Genomic DNA, 25,000 nt, shown 5'->3' with positions numbered 1-25,000 from the left:
AGCAAAAGTGGTCATTTACTGCTCTTCACATCAGCAGAAGGAGCCTGTGGTTCATTCTCAAGTAAGAAAAGGACAGACAGCCGACCGTGGCGAGACAAGCGCGCGCACACACACACACACACACACACACACACACACACACGTATATGGTTGAGCCACTCAACTTCAAAATCATCCTCTATCTTCTTAAGATCCAGAAACCTTGTTTTCTCTCCAACCCCTCCTCTTAGGCTTACCTTCTGCCTCCAAATCGGATATCCGCTGCAGAAGATTAAAACTATTGATATAGTTGTTTCCATGATTGAGATTCTGCGGGAGCGTACTTTACAGGTGATACTTATGTTTGAGCCACACCGTAGTAAGCTATTCTTACAGTTCGACATAGAGAATTACTACCCGTCGATATCTGTCATGTTAATCATAATGCATTTTCTCTCTCTCTCTCTCTCTCTCTCTCTCTCTCTCTCTCTCTCTCTCTCTCTCTCTCTCTCTCTCTCTGACACACACATACACAGACACACGCACGCACAAAAACATACACACACTTGCACACGTGATCATAAAAATAAATGTGTGTGTTGGAGGCAATGTGTGTGTATAATATACTGTTCACTTGTTGACATTATCAGCTAAGAAGTATTCTATTCAGCAAGATTAAATATCGTTTAATGAATACAGGAGCTATATATGAGCTACATCGAGTTCATGCTAAGATAATGTAGTAATCTGATAGGGCTGCACAATGTAACGTGCACGATTCGGCATGCCGATTTATTGAGAGAAAAGTAAATACAATTATTTGCAAGTATCATTTATAAGTATTCAACCATATTTGTATATATACAATGCTTTTCTGATAAAAGCATTATTACATGACAAGACATCATAAATTATACTCAATAAATTTGCCATCTATCTTTGAGTTTCACTTACTAACCTTTTCCGATGTTGTTGCAAGATGAGGTATAACGTTTGTCCAAGTAACAACCAATGCGTATACTGTGTCAACATTTCCACGGTTTTCTTTTTTCTTAATAAAGTTATTGATATCCTGTAAGAGGCTCGTATCATTGGCTTCTCGTGATTCGGGATATTTTTCTACATGTCTGTAGGTTACATTTCCAAGTTTACGAATATCAATGTCTGACCAGAAAGGTGCAAACGTGTATGAATCTGAAGGTTGTAGAATTTTGGCCAAATAGTCATATGTAGGATTGGTGCTTACCATTCCATTTACATAAATCTGAAATATAAAATATATAAAATGATGCGTATATCATTTTAAATATACTTATCCCGAATACTTCTTTCTCATTCGTTCGACATTGAGCAACATACATATGCATACATACATACATATATACATACATGTTTGTACACTCACACATACACAAACATGTATATATTCTCTTTTACTCCTTTACACGTTTGAGTCATTTGACTGCAGCCATGCAGGAGCACCGCCTTAAAGGGTTGTAATCGAAGAAATCGATCCCACGACTTATTCGTTGTAAGCCTAGTACGTATTCCATGGGTGTCTTTTGCCAAGTCGCTAAGTTACAGGAAACAAACACACCAACATTGTTTGTCAAGCGATAGTGGGAGGACAAACACAGACACAAAGACACACTCATAACTATACATACATATACGACGGCCTTCTTTCATTTCTACCAAATCCACTCACAATGCTTTGGTCGGCCCGAGGCTATAGTAGAAGACATTACCCCACGATGTCACGAAGTGATACTGAACCCGGAACCATGTGGTTGGGAAGCATGCTTCGTATTTCTTTATTGCCCACAAGGGGCTAAATATAGAGGGGACAAACAAGGACAGACAAAGGGATTAAGTCGATTATATCGACTACAGTGCGTAACTGGTAGTTAATTTATCGACCCCGAAAGGATGAAAGGCAAAGTCGACCTCGGCGGAATTTGAACCCAGAACGTAACGGCAGACGAAATACCGCTAAGAATTTCGCCCGACGTGCTAACCACTCTGCCAGCTCACCGCCTTCTTACCACACAGCGACACCTATGCATGTATATATATATATATATATATATTTGTGTGTGTGTGTGTGTGTGTGTACAAGCACACATACAACGTGCATGCATACTAAATTACAGACATACAAATATATGTAGAGGGCAACCAACATAAGTTGTTTGCAGTATAATAATCCCATAAAGATATGGAATCTTGTAGGAGGGAGTAAGTCGGTTGCATGGACCCTGGTGCACAACTGGTACCACTACTACTACTACTACTACTACTACTACTACTGATGTTGATGATGATGATGATGATAATAATAATAATAATAATAATAATAATAATAATAATAATAATAATAATAATAATAGCCTGGTGTACCCTTATCAGACGGGTAGTCATGATGGGTATATTGGGCTTTGTATATTTTACACCAGTGTCATTTTGATGGCATGCACTGCTCTTTCACTCAATAATAATAATATTGATAAAGGCTTTAAGTTTTGGAGCAAGGCCCGTAATTTCAAGGGGATGCGGGCAGTCGATTACATTAACCTCACTTACCTGACGTAATTTCATCGACTCTGGAACGATGAAAGAAAAATTGACATCGATGGAATTTCTGATCGAGTATAAACGGCCGAAAGAAGTGCTACTGAACATTTTCCTGATTCGTTAACGATCTTTGCTACACGCCATTTTGGCAAGACATGTTTTCATTACTAATATCGTTTGATGTGGAGAATGTATTATCAACTTAGCACATCAACTTCAAGATTTCTAAATCATCAAATACTAGTTCCTCATGTCATTTGCTCTCTCACTGACTAAATTCAAAGCATATAAACACATTACCGTAAAGCTATTTTAAAATAACAGACTGTAATTTGAGCAGAATTACGACTCCAGAATCATATGAAAGAAAAGAACCTCTTAAACCTCCAAAGATATCAGATTATAAATCTTCGAGGAAATTACATGCAAACTACCGAAACCCAGATAGTGCAACCCCCTTCATAAGTGGGTTATATGATTGATAATATGACTTTGTCATAAGTTAAAGGATTTTAGAAACTATTAGATATATCCTGGTTCAACACTATATGTCTGTGTACACGGCGCTGTGTGATAAGAAGTTTGCTATCCAACCACATGGTTCCGGTTTCAATCCCCCTGAGTAGCACTTTGGATAGTGTCTTTTACTATAGCTACGCACCGACCAAAGATGAGGATATAAAGATATATGTGTGCGCGTTTATATTTAGAAACTGTGGCGCGTCCATCACCATTAAGCAAAGTTGTCTGTGGCATGATTTGAACAGAGAAGATAAAAGACCGGGACAAATACCGCAGTATTTTTGTTAAATTTCATTTTTTTAAATATTTCTTATAAATTATACGAGACTTAGAAATGTGATGCTACTTACATAAACGCAATCCACCTTTTCGTTGTTAATAGGAACATCGACTGGGAAACAAATATATTCATAAGTATCATCTGCTCGCAGTAATTCCTTACCACCAGCTTCAAACAGAGCTGCGCCAAATGGAAAAAAAATCAAGATAATCATTGATTATCACAGTAAATGTCTTTCTTAATATCATAAAAACATATATCTTTCATATTTTTCTATCTTTTGACTATTTCAGTCATTAGACTGCGGTCATACTGGTGCACTGTTTGGAATGACTAACAGTCATATGAATCGAAACAAGTACTTAGATTTTTCCTTTTCTTTAAGCCTGGTACTTATTCTATCGGTCACTTTGCCAAACCGATACTTTTCGGGGGAGGAAACACACAGGCACCGGTTGACTAGCAGTGGTAGCCAAACACTGACACAAAGACGCACACACATACTCTCTCTCTCCCCCTCTCTCACACACACACAATCACGCACACACAAACACAGAGCGGGCTTGCTTCAATTTTCGTCTACTGAATCCAGTCACAGCCACGAGCTGTTGTAGAAAATACTTGACCAAGAAGATAGCGCCTTTGTGACATGGTTCCACGTTCAATTCCGCTGCGTAGCTCCTTGGGCGAGTGTCTTCCTATATACATTCGGGGCGACCGAAGCCTAGTGAGTACATTTCGTAGGCGGAAACTGAAATAAACCCGTCGTATACACACACACACACACACACACACACACTCACACACACATACACACACACCTACACACACACACATACGCACACATACACTCGCGCACACACACGCACACACACTCATTCATATATACGTATGTATGTATATATATATATAAATATATATATATATATATATATATATATATATATATATATATAATTTTTTAATTATTATTTTTTTTTTAATTATAGTTTCAGCTTAGAGCTGCGGCCATGCTGATGCACCGCCGTGTTGCTACACTGTTATTACAGGGAGCCTCTTAAAATTTGTGGCACTTGGTGAAGAATGGAGTTTGATTTAGCAACCCTCATTTGCACCTCCTGCTGCGAGGTAGGTTCATCTGGGACTCTCGACAGGAAGAGGTAAGCATTGATATATGTATATATATATATATATATATATATATATATATATATATATATATATATATATATATATATATATATATATATATGTATGTATATATGTATATATATATGCATATATGTATATATATATATATATATATATATATATATATATATATATATATATATATATATATTTGCGTATGTATTTGCGTATGTGTGTGTGTGGCGATTTGTATGAATGTTTATATATATATATATATATATATATATATATATATATATATATATATATATATATATATATATACACGCACGTACATACATACATGCATACATGCATACATTATTCTAAATTGCTATTGTTGTCGGTGACGTAATATTGTGCTGAATGAAAGTAAGAATGTCTATTTATGTCTCTAATATTACTTACGTTGAGCGGGCGTACACGGCGGTATGACTGTGGTTGGTATAGTTGTATATGCTGCAGTGCTCAGTAAAGTTGTTATAGTGACGTCTGTGTAGGTTGTATCGGCGACAGGCGTCGTGTCTCCGGAGTAGATAATATCTTGTGCACTTGTATCTGCCAAAGGAACAAAGAATTAATAGCTACAGAAACGGACCTGCATAGCACTTTACTTAACTATCCTTGAAAGATAGATTGGTGGGCGATTGACAGATAGAACATTGGTGAGCGATTGGATCTCAGAGAGCTTGATGAAGCTCTCCAACTCTTACCAGTTGTTTTAATGACTGACATTTCGCTGCCAGAAAGTGTTGTTAAAAACATGTAAAAATAAATGAGGATTATTATGAAGTAACTCAAGTGAGATGTAAAAGCAAAAGCCTTAGATATTCGGACCAAATAATTTAGTACTACCCTTAAATGTCTGTGTTCAAGTCAGACTGAGGCCACTTTCGGCTTTCATCCTTCTAGGGTCACTAAAAGAAACTACTATTCAAGTACTAAAGTCGGTTTCGTCATCTTGTTCCCGTCACCAGATCTCTGGCGTTGTGTCTTATTAGAAACTGTTATTCTTATTACGTCAGTGAGCTGGCAGAATCATCAGGGCGCTGACAAATTGCTTAGCGTTATTTCGCCCGTTACTACGCTCGACATTACATTTCATTCTTTGGAGGTCGATAATATAAATACCAGACGAACCAAATTTAAGGCCTTGTCCCTATGATAGGAAGGATTATTATTATCGTTATTAATGCGGCGAATTGGCAGAGTCATTAGCACGTTGGACGAAATGATTAGCAGTATTTCGTCTGTTGCCTAGGTCGACTTTGTCTTCCATCCTCTCAAGATCGATCAAATAAGTACCAGTTGAACACTGGCGTCGATGTAATCGACTCATCCCCACCTCTTCAAGCTGTCCCACTGGCTAAAATTTGAAATGATAATAATTATTAATTTGGGAAGCTTGCAGAATCATTAGCACGCCGGGCAAAATGCTGAGCTGCATTTCGTCCATTATGTTCTGAGATCAAATTCCGTCGACTTTGCCTTTTATCATTTCGAGCACGATGAAATAGGTGTCAGTGAAACCCTAGGTTTGATACAATCGACTAGTCTCCTCCCACCCCCACCAAATTTCAGGTAGAAAGTATTTTTATTATTATTGCAAAATCGTTACCGCGCCGGACAAAATGCTCAGCGGCATTTCTTTCGTCTTTACATTCCGAGTTCAAATTCTGCCAAGTAATCAACTTTGCTACCCTTCCAAAATTTGAAACTTATCATTATTAGAATTTTGTTGAATGAGTTAAATTTGATAAATTACTTACAAAAAATAAATAGCAAAAGACTTGTAATGTAGAGAGCTTTGGAATACTGAAAAGAAAGAAATACATTATATTATTTAGAGGAGATATTAATTACAAATTTATATAGACACTTAATTATACGTTAAACACACCCACGTATACAGATACACATGCTTATACGCGTAAGTATACATACAAACATACACACCTGCACGCACACATACACGCAAGCACACACACACAAATGTATGTAGATACTTATGAACATAAATACTTAGCCTGGAACGTATGCATACCACATAGACACACAGACACATACACACACGGACACACACGGACAGACACGCACACACACACACACATATAGAAACAATGTCACAGGCACACATAGTTGCATAGACATACGCTCACACAGACACATACAGACACACGGAGATACAATTGACGATAAAAGATTGAAACAGAAACAAAACAAAAGGGGCGCAAGCAGACAAGTTGAAACTTGCTGTGCATTTAAAATGATGTCGGATTAAAATGGAATATCGGAATATAAGAACATCAAAATATAAGAAGAGATTTTGAAGATTTCTACACACCTGTGTAGTCAGGTTTTCTATTTTGAAAAACACTGTCATGTTTGGATGACTTCAGCAGCATTTATATAGTCTCAATTTGAAGGAATATCATTGTCATCAGGAAGGGATAATCATGTCTGTGAATTTATAACTACTATATGTTTAGGGATTTAAGCTTAGATCAGCCCTGACAGGATAAATAAGACCTAACTAATTGTATCCAATAGTTAAGCCAGTGCTATCCTACTTCAGAAAATACTGTAAAAAGAAACCCAACAAATGTAATTGGTGCACTGAGGGCAAGAATCCATTATTCTTTTCTACTCTAGGCTCAAGGTCCGAAATTTTGGGGAAGGGGGGTCAGGTGATTTGATCGACCCCAGTACGCAACTGGTACTTAATTCATCGACTCTGAGAGGACGAAAGGCAAAGTTGACCTCGGCGGAATTTGAAATCAGAACGTAAGGACAGACGAAATACTGCTAAGCATTTCGCCCGGCGTGCTAACGTTTCTGCCAGCTCACCGCCTTGGCAAGAAAACATATTAACTCAATGAAGTTTGTTGTTGCTGATGTCGTTGTTTAGCCATAGACAGTTCTGACCAAAAAGAGCGATTATGAAAGGCATTATTGCCATAAAGACTCTGATTATTAGTTTACAATAGAACTGGCCTATATATAATAATAGAGTGAATTCGAAAGAACGAGAAAGAGAAGCATTGCGAAAAGTCAGGACCTAACCGGAGGGAGGAAGACATTTTGTAAGATTAAGACGGTAATTGATGTATTTGGTATAAAATACGAGTTGATATCTAAGAGGCTGAATGATATTGGAAGTGAGATTCAAACTGCTGACTTGCAGAAACTTACAATCCTCAATCTTGCATTCTACGAAGAATCTTAAGAAAATTTCTAATGATTTCAAGAGACTTTCTGCCACTACACATCAAGACAACATTTCTACTAACCAAAGTAGCATGTAATATCAATATAATAATAATAATAATAATAATAATAATAATAATAATAATAATAATAATAATAATAATAATGATACACATCAAGACAACATTTCTACTAACCAGAGTAGCATGTAATATCAATATAATAATAATAATAATAATAATAATAATAATAATAATAATAATAATAATAATAATAATAATAATGATAATAATAATAATAATAATAATAATAATAATAATAATAATAATAATAATAATAATAATAATCCTTTCTGCTGTAGGCACAAGTAGAAAGGTTTGGATTTTGTGGGGACGGAGACAGTCGATGAAATCCAACCTAGTACTCAACTGGTACTTAATTTATCGACCCTGAAAGGCTGAAATGCACAGTTGACCTCGGCTGAATTTAAACTCACAATGTAGCGGCAGGCGAAATACCGCTAAGCATTTTGCCCAGCGTACTAAGGATTCTGCCAGTAGGCCGCTTGAATAATAATGATAATAATAATGATAATAATAATAATAATCATAATAATAATAATAATAATAATAATAATAATAATATTTCACCCAAGAATATCAACCGAGAAGTGCGTACTGTAAGCTTGTTAAGAAAAAAATACGAAGATATGAACGTGCAAAACAATCTGACAACAGAAATAAACGAACCGGTACCCTACGAAAACGACGACCGTCAAAATAAAGGGCCGGACGTTGTTCCTCATGTCCCGCAAACAAAACCAAAACGGCATAAATGGACACGTGAAGAACACATTTCGATCCTACACGCCTATTTCACAGCAGTACTCTACCCAAAAAACGAAAACGCAACAACATATACATATAAAACATGGAAGAAAAATAATGTAAATATAGACCTCGATAAAACAATGAACCCTAACAAACTAGCTAACATAAGAAGATATATTCTAAAAGCAAAAAAAATATCAGAAATAGAAATAGAGCAATTGAAAGAAAAAATACATCAGGAAAATCTAGATAGTAGTCACACAGCAATGCCAAATAATAATATAAACACTGAGATAGCAAAACACGAGGACAAACGTAACATGCCCGGCAAAAACGAAGTAAACAAAAAACAACAAACCCAGACCGTAGAGATGTATAATAGTGTACAAAAAGCACCAATCCAGAACACCACAGACAAACATATGAATGAAAAGGAAGGCAAAACAAATATAAAGCCTGGAAATAACGAAGGGAAACCTAATAATTACGATACTATGAAAATGAAAATAACCGAAGAACTGAAAACCACAGATCTTAGAATGGACCACAGATTATATCTCCCAAAAATCAAAATAGACAATAAAACAACATCAATAATAAATAGCATAAACCTGGCCGTCACGGAACTAACAACCACAGAAACAACAGGCAATATCACTGAGCTAAATGACATGATATATGCGGCAGCCACTGCAGCCACAAAAGAAGCAGGATACTCACTCAAACCCATCCGAACAGGAGTTCTACCACCCAAACAGACCTTGTGGATAAATAACATCCAGAACAAAATTAAAAAAAAGAGAAAAGATTTATCGATTCTCAACGAAATTAGTAAACAATCAACACTACTAAGTAACAAGAAGAAAACAAAAATACTGTACAAATACAGCATTACAGAAAAAGACTTACCTGAGGCAAAAGAAAAACTAAAGCAAGACATCCTTGCCAAAGCACAGAGGATCCGCCGGTATGAGAAACGCCAACGTTTCTTTGAACAAAACAAACAGTTCAAATCCAACCCCAAAAAACTCTACCAAGAACTGGGTAAAAATAAAATAGACATTACTTCAGCACCAACAGCAGAAGAACTAGAGAAATTCTGGAAACAAATATGGTCGGTGAAGCAACAACCCCAAAAAAGGACCATTAAAACAACGAACTTAGCACCTGAGCAACTCTGGGCCCCTATAACAACTGAAGAGGTCACCCAGACACTGCAAAGACTAAGCAACTGGAAAGCACCTGGACACGACAAGATCCCCAATTTCTGGTTAAAACACCTGCCAGCAATGCATAAAAAGCTGGCAGAAAACTTTAACATAATAGCAGATCCAGAAACAATGCCTGAATGGCTCACAAAAGGGAAAACCATCTTAATCCCCAAATCCACGGAAACGGAGAAACCACAAAACTATAGACCTATAACCTGTCTCCCTACGATCTACAAAGCCTTTACTGCAATAATATCGCAGAGAGTGAGTAAACACCTGGAAAATAACAACCTGTTTCCAGAAGAGCAGAAGGGATGCTTCAAGGGCTCATACGGCTGTAAAGATCAATTATTGATCAATAAAGCCATAACTGAAGACAGCCGCAGAAAGAAGAAAGGCCTCAGTATGGCCTGGGTGGACTACCAAAAGGCTTTCGACAGTGTTCCCCACACGTGGATTCTGGAAACACTAGCCATAAACAAGGTGGCACCAATTATCATAAAATACATAGAGCACTCAATGAACAAATGGCAGACAGTGCTACAGCTCCAAACAAAAGAGGGACTTGTGAAAACGAAAGCCATCCCCATTAGAAGAGGAATATTCCAGGGAGACACGCTCTCTCCACTCCTGTTCTGCCTGGCACTCACACCTCTAACAGAATTGCTAAATAGAACTGGATGCGGTTACAAGTGCTATGGAAAAACAGTCAGCCACCTTCTATATATGGATGACCTAAAATTATATGCAAAAAACGACAAAGAGCTAGAAACACTACTACAGACAGTACACGGCTTTACCAAGGAAATAGAAATGAAATTCGGATTAGAAAAATGTGCCAAAGCAACCCTGAAAAGAGGAAAATTAGTTAAAAGTAGCAATATAACACTAGATAAAGCCAATGAAATAAGAGAACTAGACGAAAGCCAACCATATAAGTATTTAGGAGTCAATGAACTAGATAGGATACAACATACACAAATGAAAGAAAAAATAAAGAAAGAGTACTATAGACGAGTTAGATCACTACTAAAAACAGAGCTCAATGCTAAAAACAAGATAATGGGTATCAACACTTTAGCTGTCCCAGTTATAAGCTACAGCTACAACATCCTTAACTGGACACTAAACGAACTATGTAAAATAGACAGGAAAACAAGAAAAATAATGACAGGATATAGGATGCACCACCCAAAATCTGACATAGAAAGGCTATATATACAACGCACAGAAGGTGGCAGGGGTCTTATACAGCTAGAAAACTATTATAAAATAACCACCATAGGACTGCAAAAATACCTACTCCAGAAGCAAGGGAAACTAATACAAATAGCCACAAAACACGAGCAAAACAAAAAACTGTTTTCAGTATTTAAGGAAGCTGACAAATACAAACAAGAAATCAATCTACCTAACAAATACGAAGAAGAAGAAGAAGAAACAACAAAAGCTATAAAACAAATGAAATCCAAACTAAAACTAGAACAGCAACGGACCATGATAAAACGATGGCAAGAAAAGCCCCTACATGGTAAATACTGGGCTAAACTAAATGCGAAAGAAATAGACAGAGAAAAATCCCAGCGATGGCTGAGAAGCTCAGGACTCAAAGCAGAGACTGAAGGATTTTTAATTGCTGCACAAGACCAAAGCCTCCCCACCAGAAATTACCAAAAACACATAATGAAAAGAAATATAACAAGTAACTGTAGAATATGTGGAGATCGACAAGAAACAATAAATCATATTATCTCTGGCTGCCCAGTCCTGGCTAAGAAGGAATATATTCACAGACACGACAGACCTGGGACCTATATACACTGGAAGCTATGCCAACATTATGGAATAGCAACAGAAAAAAGATGGTATAAACACACGCCAGAAAAGGTCACAGAAAACGAGAAAGCAACCATACTCTGGGATATGCCAATACACACAGATAGAGAAATTAAGGCAAATAGACCAGATATAGTTGTCAAAGATCATGAAGGAAAAAAATGCCTTCTAATTGATGTTTCAATACCAGCAGATGACAACGTTTCTCTAAAAGAAATGGAAAAACTTTCAAAATACAAAGACCTGGAAATAGAGATAACTCGAATGTGGAATCTAAAAACAGAAACAATTCCTATCATAGTAGGTGCCTTAGGTATAATAAAAAAATATTCAGACAAATACATAACAAAAACACCAGGACTTACAAATATATATAACATACAGAAAATTGCACTACTGGGTACTGCACACATTCTACGCAAAACACTTTCAATACAGTAAACATAAGAGCACCACAGCAAACCACAGCACATACCCAAGGCGCACAGAGCTGCGCTCGGTAGTGAAGTGAAAGCACGTTATAAAAATAAAACTACTGAATAATAATAATAATCCTTTCTGCTGTAGGCACAAGTAGAAAGGTTTGGATTTTGTGGGGACGGAGACAGTCGATGAAATCCAACCTAGTACTCAACTGGTACTTAATTTATCGACCCTGAAAGGCTGAAATGCACAGTTGACCTCGGCTGAATTTAAACTCACAATGTAGCGGCAGGCGAAATACCGCTAAGCATTTTGCCCAGCGTACTAAGGATTCTGCCAGTAGGCATCTTGAATAATAATGATAATAATAATGATAATAATAATAATAATAATAATAATAATAATAATAATAATAATAATAATAATAATAATAATAATAATAATAATAATAATAATAATAATAATAATAATAATAATCCTTTCTGCTGTAGGCACAAGTAGAAAGGTTTGGATTTTGTGGGGACGGAGACAGTCGATGAAATCCAACCTAGTACTCAACTGGTACTTAATTTATCGACCCTGAAAGGCTGAAATGCACAGTTGACCTCGGCTGAATTTAAACTCACAATGTAGCGGCAGGCGAAATACCGCTAAGCATTTTGCCCAGCGTACTAAGGATTCTGCCAGTAGGCCGCTTGAATAATAATGATAATAATAATAATAATAATAATAATAATAATAATAATAATAATAATAATAATAATAATAATAATAATAATAATAATAAACTACAGACAGTACACGGCTTTACCAAGGAAATAGAAATGAAATTCGGATTAGAAAAATGTGCCAAAGCAACCCTGAAAAGAGGAAAATTAGTTAAAAGTAGCAATATAACACTAGATAAAGCCAATGAAATAAGAGAACTAGACGAAAGCCAACCATATAAGTATTTAGGAGTCAATGAACTAGATAGGATACAACATACACAAATGAAAGAAAAAATAAAGAAAGAGTACTATAGACGAGTTAGATCACTACTAAAAACAGAGCTCAATGCTAAAAACAAGATAATGGGTATCAACACTTTAGCTGTCCCAGTTATAAGCTACAGCTACAACATCCTTAACTGGACACTAAACGAACTATGTAAAATAGACAGGAAAACAAGAAAAATAATGACAGGATATAGGATGCACCACCCAAAATCTGACATAGAAAGGCTATATATACAACGCACAGAAGGTGGCAGGGGTCTTATACAGCTAGAAAACTATTATAAAATAACCACCATAGGACTGCAAAAATACCTACTCCAGAAGCAAGGGAAACTAATACAAATAGCCACAAAACACGAGCAAAACAAAAAACTGTTTTCAGTATTTAAGGAAGCTGACAAATACAAACAAGAAATCAATCTACCTAACAAATACGAAGAAGAAGAAGAAGAAACAACAAAAGCTATAAAACAAATGAAATCCAAACTAAAACTAGAACAGCAACGGACCATGATAAAACGATGGCAAGAAAAGCCCCTACATGGTAAATACTGGGCTAAACTAAATGCGAAAGAAATAGACAGAGAAAAATCCCAGCTTTGGCTGAGAAGCTCAGGACTCAAAGCAGAGACTGAAGGATCTTTAATTGCTGCACAAGACCAAAGCCTCCCCACCAGAAATTACCAAAAACACATAATGAAAAGAAATATAACAAGTAACTGTAGAATATGTGGAGATCGACAAGAAACAATAAATCATATTATCTCTGGCTGCCCAGTCCTGGCTAAGAAGGAATATATTCACAGACACGACAGAGCTGGGACCTATATACACTGGAAGCTATGCCAACATTATGGAATAGCAACAGAAAAAAGATGGTATAAACACACGCCAGAAAAGGTCACAGAAAACGAAAAAGCAACCATACTCTGGGATATGCCAATACACACAGATAGAGAAATTAAGGCAAATAGACCAGATATAGTTGTCAAAGATCATGAAGGAAAAACTGCCTTCTAATTGATGTTTCAATACCAGCAGATGACAACGTTTCTCTAAAAGAAATGGAAAAACTTTCAAAATACAAAGACCTGGAAATAGAGATAACTCGAATGTGGAATCTAAAAACAGAAACAATTCCTATCATAGTAGGTGCCTTAGGTATAATAAAAAAATATTCAGACAAATACATAACAAAAACACCAGGACTTACAAATATATATAACATACAGAAAATTGCACTACTGGGTACTGCACACATTCTACGCAAAACACTTTCAATACAGTAAACATAAGAGCACCACAGCAAACCACAGCACATACCCAAGGCGCACAGAGCTGCGCTCGGTAGTGAAGTGAAAGCACGTTATAAAAATAAAACTACTGAATAATAATAATAATAATAATAATAATAATAATAATAATAATAATAATAATAATAAATGCCCTGATGCAGTACCAGGTAGTGGCTCTCATGGCTTCTGATCTTAACTGATTGGAAGTGTTATCATGTACATTGATTTTGCCTTGGTATGAAAGATGGGCTATAGCAAATATTCCGCTCAATACCACAGATTTGTTCGTCAGTTACTTGACCTTAACATGCTGAGCATGTCCCTTGGTGACTGACGATATGTACATCTTTGATTACGAGCAGAAATAGTGGTGGAGCATCATAGCCATGTGTTGAGAGCAACTCTTTGGGGTTTGAATAATTCGCCTTTGGAAACATGGGTGTTTCGCTCAACATTCTCAAACAACTCTCATTCAGGGACTTTTTGAGCAAGATGGGCTACTCGGCCTGAATAAAATTCTAACTGGGCTCCACCTGCAAGATGAGGCGCTGTTTATGTTGATATGAGATCACCATGTCACGCACTTTGTTGTGATGCATGTGCCTGGTGTACCCTTATCAGGCGGGTAGTCATGATGGGTACACTGGCTTCGTATATCTTACCCCGATGTCACTTTGATGGCTTGCACTACTATCTCACTCAATAACAACAACAACAACAACAATAATAATAATAATAATAAATATGCTTAAAACGTTAAAAAAATAGCAATCATCCAATGTATCCTTAGGAGAAAAGAGAAGAAAAAGTGAAAAAGATGAATTGAATGAGTCTTACCATTACGGCAATTTCTTTGTCAATTTGTTTGAGAAATAAGTTATATATATGATGTATTTTGTAGATTTAATTGAAGCTGTTATAAATAGTGTTTATAAAACTGTTGTATTCTCGACGTTAGAGCTGATTTGCTCTTTTATCTGAAACAAGAAAATGTTAAGGAAATATGTAAACAAATGACTATCAGCTGAAGCAATATCAATGAAAAGAAAACTGAAGCGAGAAATGATTTAACGGAAAACGTGTTATGTTAATGTGTTCAGTTCTGTGCATTGTATTGTTTGAGTAATATATGAATTTGATTAAAGCGGTGTGATAGGAGAATCTTTTAGTACATGGGGTAAAATAATAGGTAGCGGCATGTCGTCCGTCTTTACGTTCTCAGTTCAAATTTCTCTCGGGGATGGGGCGATAAAATAAGTACCAGTTGAGCACTGGCGTCAATATAACCTTCATAGCCCATCTCCCGAAATCAGGGCCCTAGTATTTGATCGACCCCGGAAAAAGGATAAGTCGACCTCGGCAGAATTTGAATCATGCTAACGTTGCTGCCAGCTCGCCGCATCATAAATTCTCGTCTGTCAATAATTGTACTTCTTAATATGTAAAGTAATGATGTATATACTAATTACCTGTCACTATTTAAGTACTTCTTAATCAATGTGGTAATGGTGTGCATCCGAATCCTCATTATTAATGCACTTCCACGGTATTGTACTTCCGCTTTATTAATGTACTACTTTATTTATTGTGAAAATAGTATGCAAGCTAACTACCGCTGCAAGTCCTTTCTATGTTAGTAATATTTCACCTCTGATGTACCTCTTAAATTTCAGGTAAATGGCAATTTTTAAAAATATATATGCATTAAAGCAGTTTGCAATTAAAGGCTTCGTTTCATTCTATTAATGACAATAATAAAAAATAATAAATTGTCATTCAGGAAAACAGGTCCACTCATACAACACCTTCCAACTCCGTGGGCATTTCCGATCCGTTGTATTTTAAATGACTGGCGCATATACAAAGGCAGCATTTTGAACAAGGAATGAAAACGTGGGAAGATGTTTAGGCAACCGGTTAGATTTAAACGTTTCTGGGGATGGTCTTCAGATATTTTCTTCTCACAGTGTCACGGATTAAAGGATTGGTGACAGGTACTTTCATTTCTGACCAAGGCTTGATTAACTTTTTTGTCTTCCTTCTATGAAGGAGGATAAAGCTAGACAAGAAGTGCCTGTCATCGGACAGGTATGGTAAAAGTGGTTTGCATGTTTGGAATGAATGGCCCTACTTGAGTCCTATGAATGAAAATTTAAACAAAAGGCTCAGTGGTGGAACATGTCTTGCGGGCTCAGAACAGTTCCTCCACTCCATTTTATTGTGATTTTGTCTATCCCTTCATTCGATTTATATTGTCATAATTTTTAACTGCATTTTTGTGTAATAACATCCGATACCCTGACTTCGAATTCCTTTTTGTGCTGTATCCTCTTTGTTTGGCCATTGTGGTTCGAATAAAATTCATTTTCTTCTCAAAATATGTCATGGTGATGCCTCCACGTCCTCCATATTACAAATACACCTACCAGACTCTAATTATCAGTATGCAACTTCTTTATATAATCACTCGTAGATAAGTAGTCGAAGCGAAGAATTGTGGATTAAGCAGTACGTAATCACCTAATCTCTCTCTCACTTTCTGTTTATATATCTATTACCTTCTGTCTCTCTTCTGTCTCTCTCTCTCACACTCTCTATTTATCTATTTATCTACCTTCTCTCTGTCTGTATCTCACTCTCTGTTTCTATCTAACTATCAATCAATCAATCAAACAATCAATCAATCAATCAATCAATCAATCAATCTATCTATCTATCTATCTATCTATCTATCTATCTATCTATCTATCTATCTATCTATCTATCTGTCTGTCTATCTGTTTGTCTATCAATCTGTCTGTTTACCTGTATATCTCTGTGCATGTATATATGAGAGAAAGCTATTAAAAAATCACTTTGCAAGACAAGGCCCCATTTATAGAGGTCCTCTCTCGGGCTGATCTGCCAAGTATTTACACATTGCTGAAGAGAACTCAAATTAGATGGCCGGGGCATGTTGGTTGAAAGCCTGCCATACGACCCCTAAGAGAGTGTTTTACAGCGAACTGACGGAAGGCAAGCGCATTCAAGTGGATAAAAAGCGCTTCAAGGATACACACAAAGCCTCACTGAAGTTCTTTACAATAAACTCCATTACCTGGGAAACGCAACGAGAAGATCGCTCTGTCTGGTGAAGCTGCACCAATAGCGGTGCCATCTCCTACGACTAGAGAAGGATTGCCAGGGCAAAAAAAGAAAACTCGAACAGCGCATGTCCAGAACCAACTCCTCGCCTTCCGTTCCACTCGTGCTCGACCTGTGGCAAAGCCTTCAGAGCACGCATCGGCTCGATAGGCAACAGCCGGACACACTGTGGTCTGCCTTCTTCTCCCATGTATATCCTTGCTCACCGTCGACAACGACGGACAAATTATGTATGAGAAAGCTAGGAGAAAAATGAAGAAAATTTACGATTAGGTCGTGCATAGATTTCTATAGGGGCGAGGCCAAATGGATAAGTTGGGTAAAATGAGTAATTTAAAATTTTTTTGTTATTTCCTTTCTAGCTGTTTGAATCCATTACGTTGCAAGTATTGCACCATTTCGTAGAATTGCATCATCTTAAAGAGTGAAAGGTGAAGTGGAAGAGAGTTTGAAACGTAATCAGATGACCGGTACTATTTCTCAAGAACTTATTACTCAAATTTGACATGATTGTTATTGAGGTTGCTAGTGGAATATCCGGATAACGTTTGCTGTTTAACAATCAAAATTCTTTTCTGTATTGGAGTCAAAGTCAATATTTTCCCACGCTAATGATTAATTTTATAATTTTCAATGATCAAATGATGTCTAAAGTGGGATACAATGAGTAATGTTTAATTTCCATAAATTCTACTTTAACTGTATGGTGCGTAAAATGTTTTCAATAAGAAAGTCTCTCCAGCAGCTCGTAAAGAAGCTCTAGAAAATATTTTACATTGAGTTGTTAGATTTAGTCGAGTTTTGTTCATTTCATATAATGAGGAATTTTTCCATGATCTTTTAATTGCCCCTGATAGTTAAAATATTTGTTTCATTTCTCATCCTTTTGATATCTGAAAATTAATATCGATGTACATGAGTCTTTTTCAAAAGTTATTCTGAAGAATGAACGAAAGAAATTTACATTAGTTCCTCTTACTCATTTTGCCCCGCAAACATTTGTCTTCCATAAGCTCAATGAGAACGGAGATAATTTTCTGAAATAATGTTCTGAACATGTTAAAGTCATTTTAATGCATTTAGAGACGATCATTTGGTTTAGTTTTTGTAAGGCAATGAACATTTGTAAAATATATTGTTTCTGAAAATCAAAAGCGTAGCAAATATTACTCATTGTGCACCCCGCTATAATGTTTATCTTCCATATTATTGTTTTGTCAGTGTTATCTTTGATTGTTAAATAATCATCATGAAATCCTAAGTTTGATCGAACCAGGTTCAAAGCTCAAACGTGATTATGTAGCTTATGTATCAGCTGTCATATCACTCACTCACTCACTCACTCACTCACTCGCTCACTCGCTCACTCGCTCACTCTCTCACTCACTCACTCACTCACTCACTCACAAGTGGGACACATACTTGACGATGGGGAAAAAATATTTGCCATGAGTTAGTTGCAAATAAGACTTCTGTTTCCTTCTGTAAATCTGTGTGCGTGGATATGTGAATGTGTACGCTGGTGACAGTACGTGCGCTTGCGTGTACGTGCCTCTGTGTGCGTGTGTATGTGCGTATGTATGTGTGTGCGTGTATGCTGGTGCGTGTAAGTAATGAATTTAACATATTGGAATACATTTCTGTGTAGATATGAATACATATGTGTCTCTATGTATGCACGCATGCGCGCGCACACACACATACACACAACACGCATATATGTATGTTTTCATATATATATATATATATATATATATATATATATATATATATATATATATATATATATATATGTATATGTATTTATATATGTACATATATATACATATATATATATATATATATATATATATATTAATCCCCTGAGATTGCAGATATTATCTCTGAATCTCTTTGATTCTTTAGATGTGCTGGCCTCCTGATAATTAATCGATATTAATTAATATATGATTAATTACCATATTTTATAATAATGTATATATATATATATATATATATATATATATATATATATATATATATATATATATATATATATAAATATATATGCATATATATATGGGGGGTGTAATCGTATTCATAATCTATTTTTGCCATAATTATTATAATTACTCTTATTACTATTAATCACGCGGGGCAAAATGCTTAGCGGCATTTCGTCCGTCTTTACTTTCTGAGTTCAAATTGTGCCGAAGTCGACTTTGCACAATTTTCGGGCCTTGTGCCTATAGTAGAAAGGGTCATTATTATTATCATTATCGTTAAGGCGACGAGGTGGCAGAATGGTCGGCGTGCCGGAATAAATGTTTAGTAGCTTTTTGTCCGTCTTTACAATATGAGTTCAAATTCCTCCGAGATCAACTATACCTTTCATTCTTTCGATGAAATAAGTTCCAGTCCAAAAATGGGATCGGTGTAATCGAGTTTCCCCTCCCCTCAAAAACCGCCGGCTTTGTGCCAAAGTATGAAAATTGTTATTGCTGAGGCAGTGAGCTGGCAGAAACGTTAGCACGCCAGGAGAAATGCTCAGCGGTATTTCGTCTGCCGCTACGTTCCGAGTTCAAATTTGGCTGAGGTCGACTTTGCTTTTCTTCCTTTCGGGGTCGATAAATTAAGTACCAGTGAACCACTGGCTTCGATGTACTCAACTAGTCCCCTTCCTACAAATTTTAGGCCTTGTCGTTACTGTTGTTGCTGCTGCTGAGGCACCCCGTCTCTAGTTTGGTTGTCAATGTCTAAGTAACTCAGCTGCCCGTTCGAGATATCTACTCTCTTGATAGATGTCACACAGATACTTTTCTAGATTTCAAGGGAGACCTGGAACAGGAACTTGTGGGATTTAAAGAAAAATCGCTAAAAAAATAATGACTTTTTATTTGCAATGCTAATTTATAGACTGATTGAATGAATGCACAGAGTTCCTCGTGAACTTAATGTGGTTGATTATGAAAGGGAAACATGAAAGAGAAATTTAAGCCAGATGTAGTTAGATGGGATCAACTAAGCACGTGACTCATATCAGACAGGGATCGTTACACATTGAAGTCACTATCGCTGCTGAGAGGATGTACTGGCACTTATGTAATGCCGTACATGCATCTGTAGAATAACTTTGCCTGCGTTATTAAAGTAACAATGTGTATGTGTATGTGCATGTTCCATATATTGTATATATGCTCATTCCAAGAGACTCATATGTTTAACATACTTCACTGTGGATTGGATATGGTGGATGTATATTAGTTTAATTCATTCTCTTGTGGAAAATCTCATCGATCCAAGCACTTTGTGTAGAAGTATAGTCACACAGCCCTGCATAGACACCCACGTAAATAGGTGCGGTAACATGAATACAAGAATCTCTAATTTCTGCTTAAGTTCACTACGTTTAACAAAACATATCTATTGCACGGCTGACGTATACAACAGTGATTAACTTTTCTTCCTTGACTCATAGAACAATGCTACGTGTGTATGTATGTATGTATGTATACACGCAAGTACATAATATGTATTACGTATATATGTATACATTATGCATGTTTGTATGTATGTATATATTTATGCATATACATCTATGCATGTTTATCCAAAGATATATCATAGTTGGTTGTAGAGGGATTTAAAGGCAAATGATTAAAAAACAAAGACATTTTATAAGCAATGTTAATTTATAGACAGGTTGAATGAATGCATAGACTTTCTCGTTAACTTACTGTCGTTAATTATGAAAGAGTTTTGTGCGAGCCGCACTTGTGAAATATTAGTTCATTTGGTATAAACCACTTGAACTGTGTGTAATTTGTCTGTGACTACCTTGGACACTCAAGTGGACGATTCAAATGTAGACTAACTTAAAAATACCATACGTTATTTCATTTCGTTCTTGCAGATAAGAATTTGCGTAATTCTGTATCGAAAATACCTATTTCCCACCCTCCTCTCTCTCTCTCTCTCTCTCTCTCTCTCTCTCTCTCTCTCTCTCTCTCTCTCTCTCACTCTCTTCCTCTCTCCTTTCACTCTTCCTCTGTCTACTCTGCTTCTCCTTCTCCTTCTCTCTCTCACCATTTATATATATATATATATATATATATATATATACACACGTATGAGTGTGTGTGCGTGTGTGTGTGTGTGTGTGTGTGTGTGTGTGTGTGTGTGTGTGTGTGTTGTGTGTGTGTATGCATATATTAATTATTTGATTCTGTGCATCTACTTTAGAAACGTTGCAGCTTCTTGTCAACTCAAAAACAGGCGGCGTCTTTTCACTTGTGTAGGGAAAGTACTACGATAGCGATAACTAGCAATGTTTCATTGTAGTTTTCTCTAATGAAATATATTTGTAGATTTACTTTAACGATAATAAAAATTTCCCTGATCTACAGAAAGACAGAAGTATTATGTACAAGGCTCACATTTCACCATAATCGTAAAACTTTATCTTAGCATTGGTAGTAAGTAATGATTCACTTTCAAGATTTTCTGTAATACACTAAGAACTACTGTGAGGCCATTTGGCCTACTAGAAATGATGAGCAAATCTCCCTTAAATTACAACGCTATCATAGTAATAAAACCGGAAGCAATGTAATAATATGTATCTTTTTAAAAGGAGAAGGAACAAGTAGATTACATGTCTAGAGGAATAATTGTCGACCTTGTGTTAATGAATCACAACTTCATCAGCAATATATACACTAACTGACGATAGCTACGATTCATTTGCCAGAGAGTTTCTATGTCCAGATGCGAGTGTATGTGTGTGCAGCAAATTATATTGCAATTGAGAGTGTGCAGCAAATTATATTGCAAGTCGAGACAGATCATTCATGTAACGACCGTTCCGTTTATAATTCACTAGGGAAAACCAGAGATGTAAAGAGGACTCCAATGCAAAACTGCCTGTTTTACTGCGCTGTCACATATTTATTTTATTCAATCGTGGGCCAGTACTAAAGAGTTTTTATGTGTTCAAGCCGTTTAACAATTATATTGGTTGTCTTTGGGATAGAACTAACAAAAGGAGTAAATGAATTGTTAACGTTCATATACTTCCGTATACTGTAATATCGTATGACAAGGAAACGTGCAATATCGCAACAAAAAACAGGTATTCAGTCTCTTATACAACGCACACTGGTCTAAACTGCAGTTTTATTCCCGCGTTTTACCCTACACTTATTAAGAGTGAGCCAGAACTATAATTTGAACACAAAAACACACACATATACTTGTATATATGTATCTACATATTTGTGTGTGCGTACATGTATGTACATACATGTATGTATGTATATATGTATATATATATATGTATATATATGTATGTATATATATATATATATATATATATATATATATATATATATATATATATATATATATATATATATATATATATGCATACGTGCAAATATAAAAAAGGAAAGCACTGAAGAGTAACATCAATCCAAATCACAGAAGTGTGACATATGAAAAAGTTTTCGGTTATTTACTAAACTGCTGCATCACACATGAAGTATATTGAGTCCGTTGAATACCTATGGAAGACACATTAAACAGAGTTCGCAAACTTTCATTTGCTCAGAATTTTGAAAGTTAATCCACGAAAGAAATTATAATTGTGCGATTGATTAAAATTAAGTTCAGCTCACAAGACGTTAGACTCTATGGTGGACGATGGAAAAAATGGTTTAATTGAGAAGGAAAGCTGATTCAAAACACAATATTTCTACAGCAAAAACAGGAATCAGAAAGAAAAAAAGAAACATGAAATTGTTAAGAGTGGCTGTGTGGTAAGTAGCTTGCTTACGAACCACATGGTTCCTTGTTCTGTCCCACTGCGTGGCACCTTGGGCAAGTGTCTTCTGCTATAGCCTCCGGCCGACGAAAGCCTTGTGAGTGGATTTGGTAGACGGAAACTGAAAGAAGCCTGTCGTATATATATATATATATATATATATATATATATATATATATATGTATGTATGTATGTGTGTGTATATGTTTGTCCCCCAATATCGCTTAACAACCGATGGTGGTGTGTTTACGTCCCCGTAACTTAGCGGTTAGGCAAAACAGACTGATAGAATAAGTACCAGGTTTCCAAAGAATAAGTCCTGGGGTCGATTTGCTCGACTAGAAGGTGGTGCTCCAGCATGGCCGCAGTCAAGTGACTGAAACAAGTAAAAGAGTAAAGGTATAAGCCGCACTTGACAAATATAGCTCAGACACCGATGACACGGACATAGCAACGTTGGAGCTTCTATACAGTCGTTCAATCTGATAGATATTAGGAGCAAATTTGTATAAAATCGCGAAGGAAGAGATTATAAATTAACTTCAAAATAGTTTCTTCGAGGACAAGATAATTACACATGAATCGTATTCATTGGTGGGTCTGTGCGATTGGAGTTTTCCTGGTGAGAAGCAATAACCATGTCACCACATACAACTACATATTCACATGTGCGTGTACACCCGACGGCACACATACAAATTAATTACTAATATTAAACAGAAGAATAATTGCAGGTAACTTGTAGTTCTTGTGTGTGTTTGTGTGTGTGCGTGTATGTGTGTCTGTGTGTGCGTGTGTGCGTGTGTGTGTGTGTGTGTCTGTTTGTGAGTGTGTGCGTGAGAGAGAGAGAGAAACAAAGAGAGAGAGACCGAGTGAGGGAGATGAATGCAGGTATGGAGATGATAAAAATATACTTGTATTTTGTTGTTAATACATATTAACAGAAAATTCAATAATTTCAATATTCTTTTTAGCGAAAATAAAATAATTCTAACTGACGATATTTGAAAAAATGAATTATGTTTATCTTTTAAATGACAAAAACACAGTATCATCTAAATGAAAATAAACGAAAATGTTAATATAGAATATATATTCATTAAGTTGATGTTAATTGTAACTGTACGTGTTATATATATATATATATATATATATATATATATATATATATATATATATATATATATATATATATATATATGTATGTATGTAAGTATTTATAGAGACAGTATTTACTCACCACCTTCTGATACTTGATCGAACCTGCGACCAAGTCTCTTCAGTACAATCCGTAAGGCTTGTAAGTACAACTAATAAAAGTTTAAGATCAAGGCTTGTAGTTATACCTGGCTGATAAGCGACGCCCACTCTGATTACATCAAAGGCTACAATCCACCAATCACAGGTAAATTTCTTTAGCTTTTTTGCATAAAAAATATGAAATAATTACGACAGCAATACGCATGTTCATAAATACGTAAATACACACACACACACACACACACACACACACACATTAATGATGATAATGATAATATTAGTAATAGTAATAATAATACTAACAACAACAACAATAACAATAACAACAGCAACAACAACAAGAACAATGATAACGACGCTCGTACAGAACAACAACAAGGATAGGGACTGCTAAATTTATATTTATCTCGTGTCTGTACAACTTACCCTTGTCACCTGTGTATACAGCGTAAATAATGACAGGAAAAACAT

General features: G+C 36.0%; 1 protein-coding gene across 5 annotated transcripts in view; it reads right to left on the bottom strand.

Annotated features, from left to right (window-relative positions):
* The window catches only part of LOC106883061 (mucin-like protein), a 63,161-nt gene extending 38,471 nt beyond the window's left edge, over positions 1–24,690 (bottom strand). For 4 of the 5 annotated variants that reach the window (XR_016244649.1, XR_016244650.1, XR_016244651.1 and 1 more), the window contains exons 1-6: positions 24,510–24,690; positions 15,163–15,302; positions 6,295–6,340; positions 4,934–5,083; positions 3,426–3,535; positions 938–1,243 (exon numbers count right to left, since the gene is read on the bottom strand). Coding sequence is in view for 2 of the 5 variants with exons in the window: in XM_089364524.1 (XP_089220650.1) it covers positions 938–1,243; positions 3,426–3,535; positions 4,934–5,083; positions 6,295–6,340; positions 15,163–15,165 (615 nt within the window). In the remaining 3 variants the exon portion in view is untranslated. The remainder of the gene's footprint in view (positions 1–937; positions 1,244–3,425; positions 3,536–4,933; positions 5,084–6,294; positions 6,341–15,162; positions 15,303–24,509) is intronic. The other variant, XM_089364525.1, reaches the window with a different exon arrangement.
* Positions 24,691–25,000: the final 310 nt, after the last annotated feature.

The sequence above is a fragment of the Octopus bimaculoides genome, chromosome 16, assembly GCF_046866305.1.
Source record: "Octopus bimaculoides isolate indiv1 chromosome 16, ASM4686630v1, whole genome shotgun sequence".
NCBI classification, from domain to species: domain Eukaryota; kingdom Metazoa; phylum Mollusca; class Cephalopoda; order Octopoda; family Octopodidae; genus Octopus; species Octopus bimaculoides.
This window is presented reverse-complemented; position numbering and strand designations above follow the sequence as displayed.